The following is a 17355-nucleotide window of genomic DNA, read 5'->3' as shown; positions in this document are numbered from 1 at the left end:
AGATTTTGGTCTCCCTTACTGGAGATATTCAAGAACTGTCTGGACACAATCCTGTGCCATGTACTCTAAGATGATCCTGTTTGAGCAGGGAGGTTGGACCAGATATCCCACTGTGGTCCCTTCCAACCTGACCCATTCTTTGATTCTGTAAGGCACTTGGGACCATGTAAAATTCCACTGTACTGAATATTGCTGCAATACACATGGGCCTTGTGATTTTTAGTAAACCAATTGATAAAAATGGGTACAGGTAAGAAAACGCTTGGCTAAGTGCTATTAAAAAAATTTCACAGATGCAGCATATTAATCCTCTGCATGATGCACTTCATTAAAGATGCTCCTCTTAGTAAAAACATTCCTGTGATAAGGTATGCTTCCTATTTAATTGATCATGCCTGGGAGCTGAGCACACAGCATGTGCGTGGGAAAGAGATGGGATCCAGCCTTGGGAACAAGAAAAGGCTGACTAAGACAAGATCCACGCTTTGAGCACACAACAAAGCAGATCAGGGTTTGTCAAGGTACATAACTCCCCTGCAATTCCCAGCGCCCCTGCTAATTCTACACTCAACTCACCAGCTCAAGCATGCGACAGGAGGCTGTCTATTTAAGCAAGAGGAAACATGTACTGCATAGCACACACAAGCCTGAAACAATCACTAAGGGCAAATGCAATCAAGTTTACCAGTTGTCTTTGTGAAGCTGCTGGCAGCCTGTGTGCTCAGACAGAAAGACAGCAACTACAGTTGGGAAAGAGAATATGGGACTTGGATGTTTGTACAAGGCCTTGCTTATGCCCCTGGCAAGCAAATCTTGTCCTGCTTTTCTACTGCATACACAGGTGCCTGGAACACAGCCTGGAAGTCCAGGCTTTTGTCTTCAACTCTCTTTCAGGCCACCTTCAAAGCTTTTGTTCAACACAGCACGCCTGGCACCCCTACTGTGACCAAGCTCTGTCCTTATTACAGCACCCTCTATAAATGTGACCTAATTTTTATGCCTGAATATCAACTTCTTGGATCTCTGCCTCTCTACAAGGCATGTGCTGGGGCACAATCTCATACAACTGCAGCTAGAAACCTAAAAGACAGGCACAGCATAGTAGTTCAAACAGATATGGTAATAAGTTGGCCAGCATGTTGAATGCAGGTGCATGCAAGCATAAAGCTAAAAAGTGTTCTCAAGCAGCTTAAGAACTATCTGCAGCCCCATATCACCACCAACCAGTTCTCTGCAGCACGGTATAAAACAGCACAAATGGTAAAAGGACCGCAAAACCAGTTTGGAGCACAGTCCAAGACTCCTCAAATCTATTCTTGGATGTTTTCCAGTGCAAAATTACTCCAGATTCCAACAAGAGGGAAAAATGCTGGACCAGGACACTAGTCATGGCAAAATAGTGTGGAAGCAACCAAATCTGTAATAAGATGAATTACCCAGAAAGGCAATCAGTATCAGCTACCTGTAGTTATATCCTGAAACTTTTAATGACAACTGTCATTACTTGCAACTTGAGTTTTAACAGCTTACATAAAGTGTGGCCAGGTGCAGTCCCGTGGTGTAATGGATTCTGAATCCCAAGGATCTGAGTTTCAGTCTCAGTTGGGGACCGTCCCCTGGCAGTTAAATGCCTCCCTGCCATCCGATCCCATCACATCTCGGACGGTCAGCAGGGCTAGTCCCCGGTCAGTACCAGGTGCTGTGACAGTCCCAAGGACTTCACTGTCACTGTCCAAGCTCGCTCGGCTGTGGTAAATGGACCTTAGGACTTAAACGGTGGGGCCAGTTCTGCGCACGCTGTGCCTCACCTAAAAAATCCACTGTGCAGGCTGGAAGGGCTCTCCCCATGTGGGTGAAAGCCCTTCCCAAATCTTCGTTCGTGAAGTCTGGCCATACACATAAAATGTGGCTGACCACAGGGAACACTTTCTGGTGAGGCTTCTCAGAGCTCACCACCTGAGAACTGAAGGGCACAATTAGTCCTCTCTGCGTACTTTATGAGGCAAATGGAAAAAAAAGCTGACACGTCATTCGCACACCATTCTCATCGTACGGGGGGCAGTTCGATAAATGTTCTCTCAGCTCGGGCAGGCTGGGGACGTTTCAATAAGCGTTCTCTCAGCTCGGGCAGGCTGGGCAGGCCACGAGGTGCAGGCCCAGCAGTGTTTGCCGGCAGCCTGCACTCCCATCCCCGAAACCACAGCCCAAGCTCACCCGAGCCTCACAGCTCTTTATTGCACACCTCCCCAGCGCCTGCAAAGGCTTCTTGGTACAGGAGACTCCGACCCAGCGCCTTCTCCGGCCTCGCTCCCCCCTCGCTGAGCAAACCCACACCTCGACACACTTTGCCACCTCCTACGCACTCTCCCCGGGGCCTGCTCTGCCATCGCAGCCAGGCCTCCGAGGGGCCCGCGACACCGCAGGGCAACGAGGAAGCCGAGTTTCTCCCGCGAGGGCCGGCCCGGCCGCGGTGCCCCCCACGGGCTTTGCCCCCCACGGGCTTGCCCCCCACGGCCCCGCTGTACCCCCCACGGCCCCGCCGGGCCGGGGGTGGCGGTCCGCGTCGCCGCCACTGCGCATGCGCGCCCGCCGCGGCGGCACAGCGCGGGAGGGTGAGCGCTGCCGGCCCGGGCGGGATGGCGAGCCTGGTCCCCGCTCCCGCCGCCGCCTCTCCCGCTGGCGCCGCGTCCCGCAGCAAGAAACGCCCGGCGAGCCCGGGAACCGGCGGCAGCACCGCTAAGAAAAAGAAAGCGACAACGCCAGCCAGCTCCCAGGTAATGGTGCGGCGGTGGTAGCGAGCATGCGCGGCGGCCCCTTCCCTTCCCCTTCCCCGCCCCCGATCCCGGTGCCCCCAGAGATCCCGGGACACGCCTCCACCTCCCGCCCCCTTCCCGCGGCCCCCTCCTTTCATGCTGGAAGCTGACGAGCTCCGGGAAAGGGCTGGGTGCCTCCCGGTGGGCCCGGGGTCCGCCGTGTCCTTCGGGCTGGCGGGTCCCTTCCAGGCGTTGGGATGCCGAGTTTCTGCCCGTGCCCTTCGTCCCCCTGTATCGTGAGGGTTGTGTTCCCTCCATGTGCCCAGCCGGACCGGTGGTGTGGGTCTCACGCCTTCCTCGGCCGGGCGTGTGGGTTGGAGGCGAGGCTTAACCAGGCTGCGGTGACAGTACTGAGATGTGTGTGGTGACACCGGTGTGCGGTGACATCGCTGTGCGGTGACACCGGTGTGCGGTGACACCGGTGTGCGGTGACATCGGTGTGCGGTGACACTTTCTGTGTGCGGTGACATCGGTGCGCGTGACACTTTCTGGTCACTCCGCCCCACCGCTGTTCACTGCTCGCTGCGCTCGCGTTCGGTGTCCCTGAGCTGTGCACACACTCGGGTGCCGCACACACCTCTGACCGTGCGCGGTGGTGGGTTTAGTTGGGGGTAGGTGATGTGTCGCAGGGGAGGCACTAGTGCTGGACAGAGCGCGGTTCAACAGCTGCTGGTCCTGCTGTGTGCAGCTCAGATGGCCTTCTCTCGATTGGGCTCAGTGGACAGAAGACTTAAAGGTGAAGTAAAGGTGTAACCTCAGAGCCTGAGTTTCAGGGAATAGTGCCAGAGGAGGGAGAAGGGCTGTTGAGGAGAATTTCTCCCACCCTCAGTCGTAGTGGGTGGTATAGACCATTTCTGCGTCGTGTGACATCACCACCCATCCCCAGTTGATGTTACCTGCCTCTTGATGATGTGGTAACATCTCATGCTCCAAAACTAAGTCCCACAAGATCTTCAGTCAGCGTGTATACGACATCTGTATTGACTTTAGATGCCATATGTCTTGGATTACTTCTTCTAGAAAGATTTTGGTAGCTTAAGTGGTCAAGAGGGGGTTGGAAAAATGTCTTTCTTTTTCTTTCCCCTAGAAATGACTCTTCTCAGTCATATTTCATGAACTATAACAGTAGCTACAAAGTATGCCCTACTGCCAGTTACGTTGCTTTTTTTCACATGAGCCATCAGATCATAGGAATGTTTATGAATTTTTCAGCAGATCTTCTCTCCAGGCAAATAAAAGCCATTGTGCACACACCAGAGGACAGACACAAACCCTTCCTCATTTGAATGATGCTCTTGTAACATTTGTTTTCACACCATGGCAGTTCCATGGTTTCTTTCCTGGTGAGCTTATCCCTCGGAGAGGGAGTATGCACCATGGTGCTCATTGTCACTAACTAACTGCACCATGTCACGTTTGACAACTTTTTCAAGGTGTGATATAGATAACAGTCTGGATTTTCCTGTGTAAAACAGGCTGGTCTGTGCATATGTGTGTGTATGCAGATATAAAACCTTACATATTTATATATTATTTAAATGTGTATGATTCACTTATATTTAAAAACTTCCCCAAACCCTTCCGCCTCTAGAACTGTTTTCTAAAGTTGATGCCAAACTAAAATTTGTTCACAGTTTCCAGTATTATGAGACTTTTTTTACACAGTCTGGGTTTGGATAGTGTGTATTAAATAGTTTGTGTAATTCTTCTCACAAGTGATTTCAGTGGAGAAAGAAGTAATTTCTCACCACTACGTCTGAGTCAGTGTACACATTCATTGACTTCAGCAGTGCAGATCAATCCAATAAGGAAAAGAAAAAAATGAGTCTCAGAAAAAGTATAACCTCAGGAATGGTATGAGGAACAGCTTGTTGATGTTCTAGCAATCTCATTCTATGTTGCTGACTAGCTCTGGAGTGAGGCAGTTCAAACAGAAATGAAATGGGGGCTTTGCTTTTTTTGAGGTAGAAACATTGATCATTGGGCACCTTCTTCTGCATTACTTTATTTAATCTTAATTTCCAGAAGTCCTTAAAAGATGTTAGTTAATTGCTGAGTAATATACTTTCTCTGGATAAGGAAACCTGTGACACAATGAAACAATAATTCTAGTTCAATGAGTTATTCAAAATGTAGCCAGTCAACAAGCACTTAATGCTCCTTTTTGATAATTCACCCAGTCTTTAAGTTTCTCCCTGAGTCAGAGACTAGGTCATCCATGAATTTTAAATACTTCTTCTAAATATATTATATACCAAATATCCAGTCATTGTGGGATTTGTATTTATTTTAATTTTTTAACTCCAGACAAGTAACATTCTTCTGGTAGTCTGATAGTTACACTTCTGATACACACCACTTTCAGCACAGGTTTGGAGGTCGCATTTGTTAATTGTCTGACAATTTACTTTCCTAATTAACCCCTTTCATATTTTTACAGCCTGTTTTCATCCCTTTAGAAGACAAATGTATCCTGCTATAGCTCAACATTAAATGGTTTCTATTTTAAGTAATCTGACACCGAAAGGGGTAGAGAAATAGTGAATTATTTCCTTAGTTAAGAAGCAAACAACAGGTAAGAGAATCCCTCCTGGGAAGTTTGTAACTATTTGCAGGGGTCAGTTTAGGATTTGGGGACTCTCCATCATATTAACTAGTAACTTTTGCTGAGAACCTTGTGCCAGCCTGTATGAAAATACACTTCACATTGTGCCAGCTGTGAACATCCCCATGTCTCTGATTCCGTCATTGTGAAGGCAAAGAAAAAAGGATTTTTGTATGTTCTGCAAATCGTATACTTTTTTTTTTGTTCATGCTCTATTACAGAGCTGCTACCACAAGTAGCTATCACAGTGCTCACCCTGACAGACATGCTGGTCTGCTAAAACTGTAAACTTCAAAAATGTGTTTATTTTTTTATGTAACAAATTTGCTTACTCATAGGAATGCAATCAACTAGTTTGAGTAACTGTGTGTGTCCTACAAGAAGACACAATTATCACACAGCATATGGATTTTTATAAACCCAAGTCTGATTGTTTCTCCAGCATGTGAATTGCTACTTTCTCTGAGATACACTTTAGGAACATTGCCAAGAAACATTCTTCATCATTTGGTTCGGACATGATCCTAATAACGCCAAGGTTGTGGGTTTGATCCCTGTGTGGACCATTCACTGTAAGAGTTGGACTTGATGATCCTTGTTGGCCCTTCTGACTCAGAACATTCTGCGTGATTTGTATGAGTTACCGACCCAAAGGTATTGAGTCATGTCTGTTTTGGAAGCACGTTGTTCATGGGGCTTGTCAGTCATGTCTGCAGAAGAAGTCACACATTGTTTGGATACAATGCCTGTATTTACCAAACGTAAAATTAAAAATGAGTTTACAGGAAAGCATGATTGCAAATTGATTACTTCACTTTCATTAGCATTACGCAATTCTTCCTCCCATGCTGTTGTACCACTGAAAAATACCTCAGTCTTTGCTGCAGCAATGTTGAGGATTATTATGTGTACTAAATGATAACAATAATGTGTCAAACCCTATTCTGTGTAGTGATTTACACAGCACAATTCAGTCAGGTATCCCTGCCCAGTGATTCCCAAAAGCTACTGTGCTGATTCAGCTTCAATGCTGACTCTTGTGTGGACTTGTCTCCAGGTCTCCCATCTTATTAACTATTATCACTTAATGTGGGATAGAATCTTGGACACTGATCTTAAAATGCCACCGGTTCCTCTACCTTAATTTTCACACCCTTAATTTTACAGCAACAAGACGCTTTTAAAAGAGTATATTCTATACCAAGATGTAATTAATGAAGCAAAATGATTGCCCATGGCATCCAACAAGCTTGAAGATAAAATTTCAGTAGGATAAGAGAATAATTTGGAAAAAAAGAGTCTCTGCTTTTGTCATTGGACAATTAAAGAGAGAAAAGATGCCAAATATTGTGGTAAATCTATATTTGGTTACATTATTTTGAAACAATTTTGACAACCTGATAAAATATAGTCAACACTTTTCTTTGAGGATGGCATGTTTTGTCTTATATTTTGAATGGATGTAAACTGCCCTATAAACTACAGAAATACACAGAGAATGAGTTTTGCTTCCCTCATCTCCATTGCTGTAGCCACAGCAGATCTTGGTACCATTTAGAAAATAAAGGCAAAACTTCTGTAATGGTATTTAGAAGTTAAATTATTAAAAATATTGATTTTATCTACAATTATGGTTATTGCAGCAGTACTACTAGTAACCTTCATTTTATGTAATTAGCCCTCATATGTGTACTTCACACTTTCCTGTGTTTCTTGTTCTATGCTTAAAAACAAAAGCTATACAACAATATTAGAAAATAAAATGGTTTAAAGTTACTGTCCTTTTAAAAGAACTTTTCTAATGCACAAAATGAAAATAAAAGGAGTGACTCTGAGATACACTTAAAAATCCATTTTTATTTTAAATGTAACTGAATTATGATGTTTGTATATCATAAAAACTGAAGATCATCAGGTTTCATAGTTCTGATAGACAGCTGTAAGTTCAACAAATGGACTTAAATATATACATATTAACACGGTTACTGTTACATACTTAGACCTGCCCACTAAAGACAGAGAGCTTACCCTAGTACATAAATAGCATGGAATTGGACCCTGAGCCATCAGTAAATTTAATCAATTCTCCTGTTACGCTGTTTTACCAAGCCTATCACTTTTAGTCGGAAACGGTCAAATCGATTAAAAATAACTTTGTTTTAAAGAGTCCATTTGATCTGACTGCAATTTCCTGAAGAATGAGGTTAAGGTGAAGGAGTTTAACCAGGGAATTGGCGAGTACCACTGTGACTGCTGAGCTGAACTACTGCTCTCTGTGTTCTGTGACAAGTGCCTGCCCTAGTGCAGTGTAGGGACTTTCTGATCTGAAATTAAAGATTACCTGGTTACGACTTCAGACCTTGTTTACTCCCATCAGTATAGTACTGAACTTATTCTAATTATCGTAACACTATTCCATGTAAGACTTTCCATTACAGAAAAACATGATTTTCTTTTGTATTTGGAGATTTAATAAACAAGTAGCATTTCTTACCAATCCACCTGCCCTGAAAGAGATAGAAGGAACCTGAAACCGCACGGTAATAGGGAGATATAAATACATATGTATTTGCCAGTTTATTACAAAGCTATCATGTCATTATGTGTTAGACTACACCTTTTGTGTTAAAACGTCTTTCAGCCCTTAATATTATAACAGTAACCAAAAATATGTGAATTTACCCAATGAGGCAGTGCCAGTCTGAAGCTATTGCTTGCCTGGAGTGATACCTTTAAAAGATATAATGTGTTCCCATGAGATGTTAATTCAAACCTAATTAAATTGATTTAAATGGCACTTTAATTGGATATAGTATAGGTACCATGATACATTGCAGATGATTGCTAATTACTAAGAAGAACTGCTAAAGTGAGCTCTTCAAGTTCAGCCACTTGCACACTTACTCCTTACCCTACCAAAGAGTCTTGGCTCTTACAAAACTAGCAGCCACTTTAAAACAAATTGCCATGTCTTAGCAGGAGTTTTAGCAGGTAGTGTTTAAACTGGGATAGCTGTCCCACACAGAGGTGACATACTCTGTCCCCACACTGCATGTTACCAGGTCACAGAGCACTGAAAATCCCCCAAACATGCAGTCTCTGTACGAAGCTCTCAGAGGGTCACTGCTTACATCTCCTAATCTTTTCAGATGCTGCACCACAAAGACACTTTCTGCAACAAAGCTGAAAGTTAATAGCTGAAATACTCATCCCAAAAGCATCTTATTTTCAGGCAGTCCACTAATGAGAGCCAAGCTTATCCAATTTTTGTCACTTGCACATTTGAAGTCAAATCTGTTAAAAATTCAGAATCTCTCCAGTCCCTGATGGGGAAAATTGGTAATTAAAAGACAATTAGCAGACTTTCTAGGGAAATCTGGCAAAATTTATGTGTATTTTAAGTTTAGCTTTCTTTTTAAGAAGGGAATTGTTTTTGTAGAGCAATCTAGGTTAACACGGAAACTGTCAAAACAGAGCTAAGAATTGACTTTGCTTGACATTTATTATATTTTGAAGGCTTCAGATGTTCTGTAATCATAAAAGAATGTAAATTTCTAAACCAGATTGTGCCAGTCTCAGAGAATTATCTACCCCCCAACCAAATGTGATTAGATTTTAGATTTAGAGTAAACAGAGATGTGTTATGTTGAAGAAAGTCAAAAGCACAAGTGTATTGTCTTTTACTATGGCCATCAGTATGCTGGTGTTCATGAGGTTTTTACTCTTCTCCACTTATCCTAATAGAAAATTTTAATCTTTCTTTTAGCTAACAGAAAGTAGACTCTTACTATGATCACACCTGATTTCAGGATGCACAATAAACACACAGAAACTTAGGAGACTTAATAGATGGTTCACTGCTTCTGTCATAAGGAGATAAAATAGGATGGATCAAAGAACAATCTAAAACACCTCATCATGTACTTCAGCATGACAGTTTTTTCCGAGAGGTAGTAATCCTAAAAAGTGATCTCAGAATTCAGTTAAGTGCTTTAAAAGCTTCAATTAGCAAAAGAAAACATGGAATAATTTAACTGTCTAGATATTGCAGATTTAAAGGTGTGTCAGACTGTTTTTCACATTTTTATAAAGTGTAATACTTGTGTTAGGTTAATAACTTCAGTTCTTGCTGTTGGAAGGCACTGGTAGTTATAGCAGTGTATTCATTTTGTATTAGAAAGGCTAATAGAAATATTAGTTTGGTAAAGCCTGCGAGTGCTTTGAACACATTTTCCAAACATTCCAAGAAAACAAATAGAAAGATTGTCTGTTTATTTAGACTTGCAGGAAGCTGTAAAAGTTGTGACACTCACTCACTGTGTTGTGAAATACACCTGGCCTTGACAGCAGAATTCATATCCACGAACAGCATGTCTTGCCTCACTACGAACCATCCCTGCAACTTCCAGAGGCTCAATTAGGCAATGTATTAGTTTCTCATTATCAGAAAGAGTTCCCATCTCCTCCCGTCTTCCTCACTGTTACCCACCTCCACAAGTCTGGGCTGATGCCCCTGCATCACACCAGCTTTGGGACTCACCAGACCCGTTCCCGCTGACAGAGGTCAGCAATCGGAACATTAACTTGTGGCAGCTGCGTTGTCTCCTGCTGCACTGATGAGTTGAACTGATTGACAGGGAAGTCAAACAGCTGTTGGATGTAGCACAAGGGAGAAACACAACCATGTGGCAGGGAGAACCACTCTTCCACTGCAAGCAAGCTACTTCATGAGCTTAGATACTCTTCACTGCAGATTTCATTAGTCTACCATAACAAGCTAAATGAAAACTTGAGCATTTCAGGATCTGATTCATTAGTAGATTCAGTGTCCCTGCTTGTGGGAAGACCTGGAAAGGAACAGCTTCAGCTGTCATACTCCTTGTCTGTCAGTCTCCAGGTACCTTCACTGATTCTGCAAACTCCAGCAAGCTTTGTGACATTCCACCAAAATAAGACATCAGGAAATATTATGTACTAGTCCTAACGCTACTTCTCCCTGAAGATTTAGGCAACTCTTTCTGTTTGGGATTCAGCCATGAATATCTGCCTTTCTGAAAGCAGATATTAAATTTTTTCTTTCAAAAGTAGAATGCAAGACACACTTACACTTTTTTTTACATACTTGCTTTTTTATCATCTGTCCTTAGAAGCACTTGCTGTGTCCTCCACTTGAAGTTAGTCCTGTTCCTGTCACTGCCTGAGGGGATTCAAACCTCTTTTTCCCCAAACACACCCTAACCACCAGCCTGAAAAGCCAGTCTGGTGTGGTGAGAGGAGCAGGGAAATGTCTTCTCTCCTACAGCCAGGAGTGGAGGTTCTCTGTTGCAACGAGAACAAATCCATAGTCTGGTATGGAACATGGTTGTCAGAATGGTCTGCTTATGTATTATGGTCTGCTTATGTATTTTAGGTATTTATTTCTGTTACAGGTTTTGTCTTATTCAAGATACGCATTTGTGCAAACAGGGATCAGAAATAATTTTCTTTCTAAACTCTAGCCAAAAAAGTGACATAGTTACCATCTATTAACGTGCATTTATATTGTATTAAAAACGCATTACTGTTAATTCAAGCAACAAATTTGAAATTGATAGAAGGAAACTGTTTTGTGAGTAATATGTACTTAAAGCGTGGCAGACCCCACCGTTTTGGGAGGGGTGGATATGTGTAGCTACATGTTTTATAATCATCCTGCCCCAGGATGTAAGTACTGGCTGACTCAGGAAGAAAAGTCCTTGCTGATTGTAAAGACTCTGCTGTGGATAAGGAGCATTTTTGAGAATTAAAAGAAAATTCCTTCTGTAAAGCATTGCAGGCCATTGCCAGTTTTACCACTTGAAAAGAGACTTCTGTTATCTGTCTTTTTATCATTTATTAAACAAGGAAAAATGAGTCATTAAGTAGAGCATTGCCAGCTGGTCAAGGGAGTGGATTGTCCCCTTCTACTCTGCACTGATACAGGCACACCTTGAGTACCACGTGCAGCTTTGGGCACCACAATATAAAAAAGACATTAAGCTATTAGAGAGCATCCAGAGAAGGGCCCTTCTGTCTAAAAACTTTGTTACATTTATGCCCTGAAACCATCAGGACTACAGCAAAATATTACTGAATCGGAGCATCCAGAAATTAGGGCAGTAATTAACATGAGTTATATGACTGCTCATGATGGAAAGAGCTTTTTCTTAATAAACCCAGTATTTTCTATTTTATAGGATATTGATTTCTATCCAGGGAGATGGAAAGCTGCACAGACAGCTGTGCAATCTCTGCCCTTGGAAGTATTCAGGACCTGCTGGGACAAAGCCCTGTAAGTGCAGTCCAAGGTAGTTTTTGACCCTGCTTTGAGCAGGAGGTGGGCTGGTGACCTGCTGAGACCCCTTCCAGCCTCAGTGCTTCAGTGTTGCCATGTCAACTTTCAGACATCTGATTTATGTGATTAAGATGGGTGTGTCCTCTCCCTGCAAGCAGTTGTGCACTCCTTCCGTGGGCAGGTTCAAATATGAAAATGACCACAAAATTCAAGTATTAATTCTCTTACACTGTAACAATGGTTATGTTTTAGGTATAACTTTTCTTCCCTGGAAAGGACAGGACGATATTCTTACAGCAAAATTAATTCTTAAAATCAACAAACTGGAATAGGAGAAGGCCGTTTTTCTTTGGTGTATGCAATGTGTTCAGGCTCCTCAGACCAAATTAGTAAAGGCCTTATTGCTTAAATTGATTATCTTTGTTTACATAGTCTAGAACTAGAAATGCTAGTTTGAGTCTCACATTAATGACCTTGAGTTTTTTCTCAAGTCAGAAATTCCATTTTCTCCTGAATTTTTGTTAAACCTATTTGTTGCACCCAGAATTGCCTTTTGTTACAGCTATAGAATTGCCCTTTTTATTCTTATCCTTGTCATCTGTCCAAAAGTTATTTTTTTTATTTGCTGAATAGTTCATTGTGGGAAATGTCTTCAAATAGAATTGTGTTAAACCCACCACAAAATATGAGATACTTTATTTCCCTCTCACCTATGAGTGTGGACATGATACCAAAACTTCACTAATTCTTATATAGTGGAAAAGACAGGTCTTTTAATAGTTCTGTTCTGTTTCATGTCCAGCAAAAAAAAGGCAGTCAGGATAGAAGTGTAGAAGCAAAACACTGAGCTGTCTGGTGCTTTTCAGATGGCTGCAGTTCCTCAACTTCAATATATAGTATCAGGGTGAAGTGTCACAGAACTTTTAGAGTTGAGTAAACAACCACCTACTTGTACAAATGTTTCTGCAGAAATATTTTAGAAATTTCCTTGAAAATAACTCTACCATAAAACTCCCTCCTCTCTTTTCCTCCCAAGCTGCCTCAAAATAGCTTGCAATACATACTTGTATTACCTTATTTTCTTCTAAATTAGAACTTGCCATATGTTTATTTTTGTTCAGTCTTCAGGTTTGGGTTTTTTTCATTATTCAGTTAAATGTAAGTGTCTGTAGGGTAATGCACCTACAGTTTTACTGAGTACAGGAGACCTGTTGGGATCTTCACACCTGGAATGGGTGGTGTTGAGTTTACTAGATGAAGAAAAGTGAATGCAGTATTCAGGGCTTGTGCAACCAGAATTTTTTTCCCATGAGACACAATCAAGATGGCATTTGTAGGCTGAAGAATTTTTAAACTAAGGTATAGTTTCTTTTCTCATCTTCTTTAAAAGACCTTTGGTGCACCTGATACAATTACTGCCCTCTGATATGTTATGCCTTTGATAACTTTTTGTAGACTTGTAAAAAATAACTTTTTGTAGACTTGTACAAAGAATGTTTTTATTCTCAGTTCCTGTAGAAGTGGAACGTTCCATACATCAGCGTACCTAAACTTTGTCTTTCTGATACAGTGTTTGAGTATGACAGTCTTAAGTACCTGCACACAAGAGGAACCTTCTACTGAGTAACTTTAGGCTGCAATGCAGTAGTTGTGTAGTTAGCAGAAATGAAATAAAATTAAAATTTTTATCTACTTAAAGTAACAAGAAAGACAGAAGGAAGTGCTAAAATGTGTAAAAAATAGGGCAAATGCAAAAGTAAAGTTTCATTTTCTGTTCAGGTTTACCAGTTAGTCCATAACATTTTGAATGTAAAATTTGACTATTGTAATTCAAGTATATTTTTCCCTAAGCAAAATAGATAGAAGATCTGAAAGACAGATACATCTTGGTTTTACTTGAAACAAATTAATTTCCTTTCATTGAAGAAATGTTGTTTTGTTTTTCTTTGTTACTCAAACATTGTTTCCCTTCCTAATGGATAATGTTTTAAAGAATAAACTATAACCAGGAAACTATTTTTCTTTTTTTCTTCTTCTTTTTTTTTTCAAAAATGAAGTTGCTTTCCCATCATTCATAGGAGCCAATAACCTTTTGCTTTCCTTGTACCTGATTCAGTCACATGTAGATGAATGGACTTGGATCCTTCTCCCGCCTTGGCCGAAGCCTTTTACTCGATAGAGGGATTCTGGCCTGGTTCCTGAGCAGCATTACAAAGTTAACAGCACATGAGCATATTGTAATCCTCCACTCTTTTCTCCAGAAGTACTTTGACCTTAACTGTTCTGTATCAGATGATGTATTTTAAACTTTAAGAAACAGTTTAGCCAAAGTCCTTGACTGAACTGAATTTTTCTGATAAAGGAACGTACTTGGCAGTTTTTATAAGAATTCAATTGTGATTTACTGTAGTCCTTTTTGCTAGTATGCTTCCATCCATTTTCAGTCTTAAAGCCCATCAATTTAGAAGCCTTTTTTTCTTTAGAGGGACCAAAATATTCTGTTAGCTGGGCTCACTTTTACCCTTGGGGAAAGTATGACCTAACACTTTTTGATTCCTTATATACTGAAAGTTTTAACTCCAGAGCTGCTTCAGCAGGCCATTCAGCTTATGAATTTGTCCAAGGTATAATTTTCTTAATAAAGAAAACTGTCAAACTTTATAAACAAGGAATAGTCCCAATCCACCAAATGAATTCTAAAAGTAAGAGATCTTTTGCAATTATTTAAGCCAAAGGCAGCTTTGTGGCAAATGCAAATTAAACCAAGCTTTTCTGGGATAGTGTGAAGCTATTCACAGTTGTGTCCTAATTACATTTTATTTGAGGCTTTCCCCCACAGGAAATAGTAATTTTTTCCCCTTTAAATATGTGTAAGTTATAAAACTTTGCCTATCACACTACTTGAAAGTTTTTAAATGGAAAAACATGTTTGGCATCTGAAATATCTTGAGAATACGTCCAAGTTTTTCATCGAAGCTTGTTAGTCTTTTTCTCTCTGTGACAGTCTAATAATTTTGAAGAGAAGAAAGTAAACTTGAGTTTTTCTGGATTATTTTTTTCCTAAGTGAGCAGTACCATTATGAAAGGAGATATTGTGTCATGAAATTGCTACATCTTTTTTCCCTTAGTTTTTTAGGAGAATTTTGAGAGGTGGGGAATGTAATTAAAATCTTATTCTGCCTTTGGCTGCATTTTAAATTTTGAATTCAAACCCTCACACAGCATAATAGAGCTTTGTGTTAGGGTGTTTTATACCTCTATCTAAGTGACTAAAGTAATTAGTATTTTATACATTTTGGTAAGTATTTTGTCACTGGAAGCACCAGTGCAGGTGAATGATAATGGTTTGTAGCTCAGGCACTGACAGGACCCTAAATGAGAATGTCGCCTTTTAATCAAGAGCACTTGGAGTCTATGGTATTGAAATGCCCTACAGAGAGCATAGAAAAGCCATCCATCACTTTGTGACAGTCCAATCTTTTAGTGCATGAGTAAAATTTTATTCAGCCCTTCTAAGGCAGTTGAAATGTGAGATGTTTTAACTCACCTCAAAACAGCAAATGTTTGAAAGCAAAATGGGCAGTGTATGTGTCTTTAGGTATGATCTTTATTTGTTTAGATTGCAATTGAAACTTTTTCCATGTCCTGCTTCAAAAATCTTCACCCTTAGTCTTATATGCTCAACAGCAGAGATTATAGCTAAATTTTACTCGTAAGTTTAGAGTTAAATTGCACAGTTGATTAACTCCTGGTGCTCAGTGGAACTACTCAGCAAGTTAGAGGGAAAGAACCGCTGCTTTAGCAAGGGCAGATTTCGTAAGTCTCGCACAGGTAAGTAGTTTGACTTGTGACTCAGAAGTCCTCTGGAGACTGCTTAGAAGAAGTACATTTAGTGACAGGTACTTGGAGATATAGACTGTTATTATAATAGTCCAAGAATCTCATTTCAAACTTTGTGTTGTTATGTTTGTTTTTAACAACCCTCCTCAGCTTTCTTCGTAAGTGAAAGCAGCAGTAGCATCTGAGTACAATGTGATAATTTGAACAAAAATATTTTTGTTGTCAGGCCTTTGAGAGATTTATTTTTGATGTCTGTGGAAGTAGAAACCTGTACCAGGACTGTTGTCTTTTAAGACAAGTTGATAATGATTAAACCAAATGACTTACATGAATTTACTCACAATTTACACTGTATATATGAATATATTGCCAGTCCTGATAGCTGCTTGAAATCAAGGGCAATGTTCTGCACTGTACTTAATGACAGCTGGTTTCAGCTGGGCAATACTTGGGGATTTTTTGTTTCATAAATTCAGCTTTTCAGTGCCCTGTGGAACAAAATTTGTTTTGAATATGCAAGATTATGTTTTTTTTTCCTTGCTAGCATTTGAACATTTTCAAGCTTAACTGTTTTTTGCCCTATCCCAAAATAAGGTAGGACCTTCTGTGAAGGGAGAACATTCCTAAAATGCTGCCATGTACCAGAGCGCTGAGAGAGAAAAGACTGGGGAAATTGCATTAGGCTTCATTTTAGTGAATGGAAAGGAAGAGGGTTCCTGCTAAATCCAAGAACTAGTAAAATGCAACCAGATGAGGAAGACATGTTTATATATCTTACTGAATAAGTCTTTCCAGCAAACCCTTCTGCCAGAGACATGGAGTTAATTTTGTTCAAGAGAGTGCTGTTTCCTCATTCTTACATTCTTACTGGGTCTTCAGTGAGTTTACTTTCAGAAATATACTATGGTAAGAATGTTACCAATGAGAAAGATTTTAGCCCATCATTTTAACTAGAGCTTAAGCACATCTTATTCTGACACCTTTTTCTGTTAATTTTTCCCAGCAATGTAAAGAGCTGCATTTTTGTCTGCCAGAGTACATGTTCAAGTTTTAATGGCTCCTGTCATGTCATCATGCAAAGTAAAATGATTTAAGTATTCAGAATGTGCACGAGCCCGGGCCAGCCTTGTTATAGTGAGAGCTATATTAATCAAACAGCTTAATGTATGTTCCAGTATGAGCAGTATTAGCTGGCAGTCTGTTAAATAGCTGACATTCAAGATCTACTCCCAATTTTAAAAAGTCTGCTCATATCATTGCTGCTGTCATCTAGTGACATTCATACTCTGTTTCTACGTGGCATTCTCACTCACTGTAATTGTCTGCTAGTGAAAATACAGGTATTATCCATCGATTTTATAAATTACCATTTTCTTCCCTGGCTGCATGCCACAGCTCTGTCAGGATATCACAGAACTTACACACAACTAAAAGCTGAGTAACTCGCTGCAAGTGGGATATTGCTGCTTTACAAGTAACCTACTACAGGAATAATTAGACATATGCCGTTATTGAAGCTGAGTTAAAATAACATTGTAGTAGTATTGTGATTATGAAAATCAGCTGCCAAAAGTAAGTAAAAATAATTTAAACTGTTTGTTGAATTTCACATACAAAGGGTGGAGGCAAGTGGATTCCTCAGTAAGCCAAACTGGGTGCTTGGGGCAAAGTTATCACCAAGGCTGAGGGCTTGATTTAGTACCAGACCTCTCTTGTTACTTGTTTCTCAGCAGTGACATAACAGCACCCCAGTCATCACTGTAAGACAAAGCCAGCGTTTCAGG

The 17355-nt window shown here is 40.8% G+C and overlaps 1 protein-coding gene across 1 annotated transcript in view; it reads left to right on the top strand.

Moving 5' to 3' along the window:
- Positions 1-2563: 2563 nt before the first annotated feature.
- Positions 2564-17355, top strand: part of INO80C (INO80 complex subunit C) — a 30384-nt gene continuing 15592 nt past the window's right edge. Inside the window, 2 exon segments of the mRNA XM_071553595.1 lie at positions 2564-2628; positions 2630-2774. Of these exon segments, the coding sequence (XP_071409696.1) occupies positions 2579-2628; positions 2630-2774 (195 nt within the window). The 5' untranslated portion in view covers positions 2564-2578.

This window comes from Pithys albifrons, chromosome 4 (genome assembly GCF_047495875.1).
Source record: "Pithys albifrons albifrons isolate INPA30051 chromosome 4, PitAlb_v1, whole genome shotgun sequence".
NCBI lineage: Eukaryota > Metazoa > Chordata > Aves > Passeriformes > Thamnophilidae > Pithys > Pithys albifrons.
This window is presented reverse-complemented; position numbering and strand designations above follow the sequence as displayed.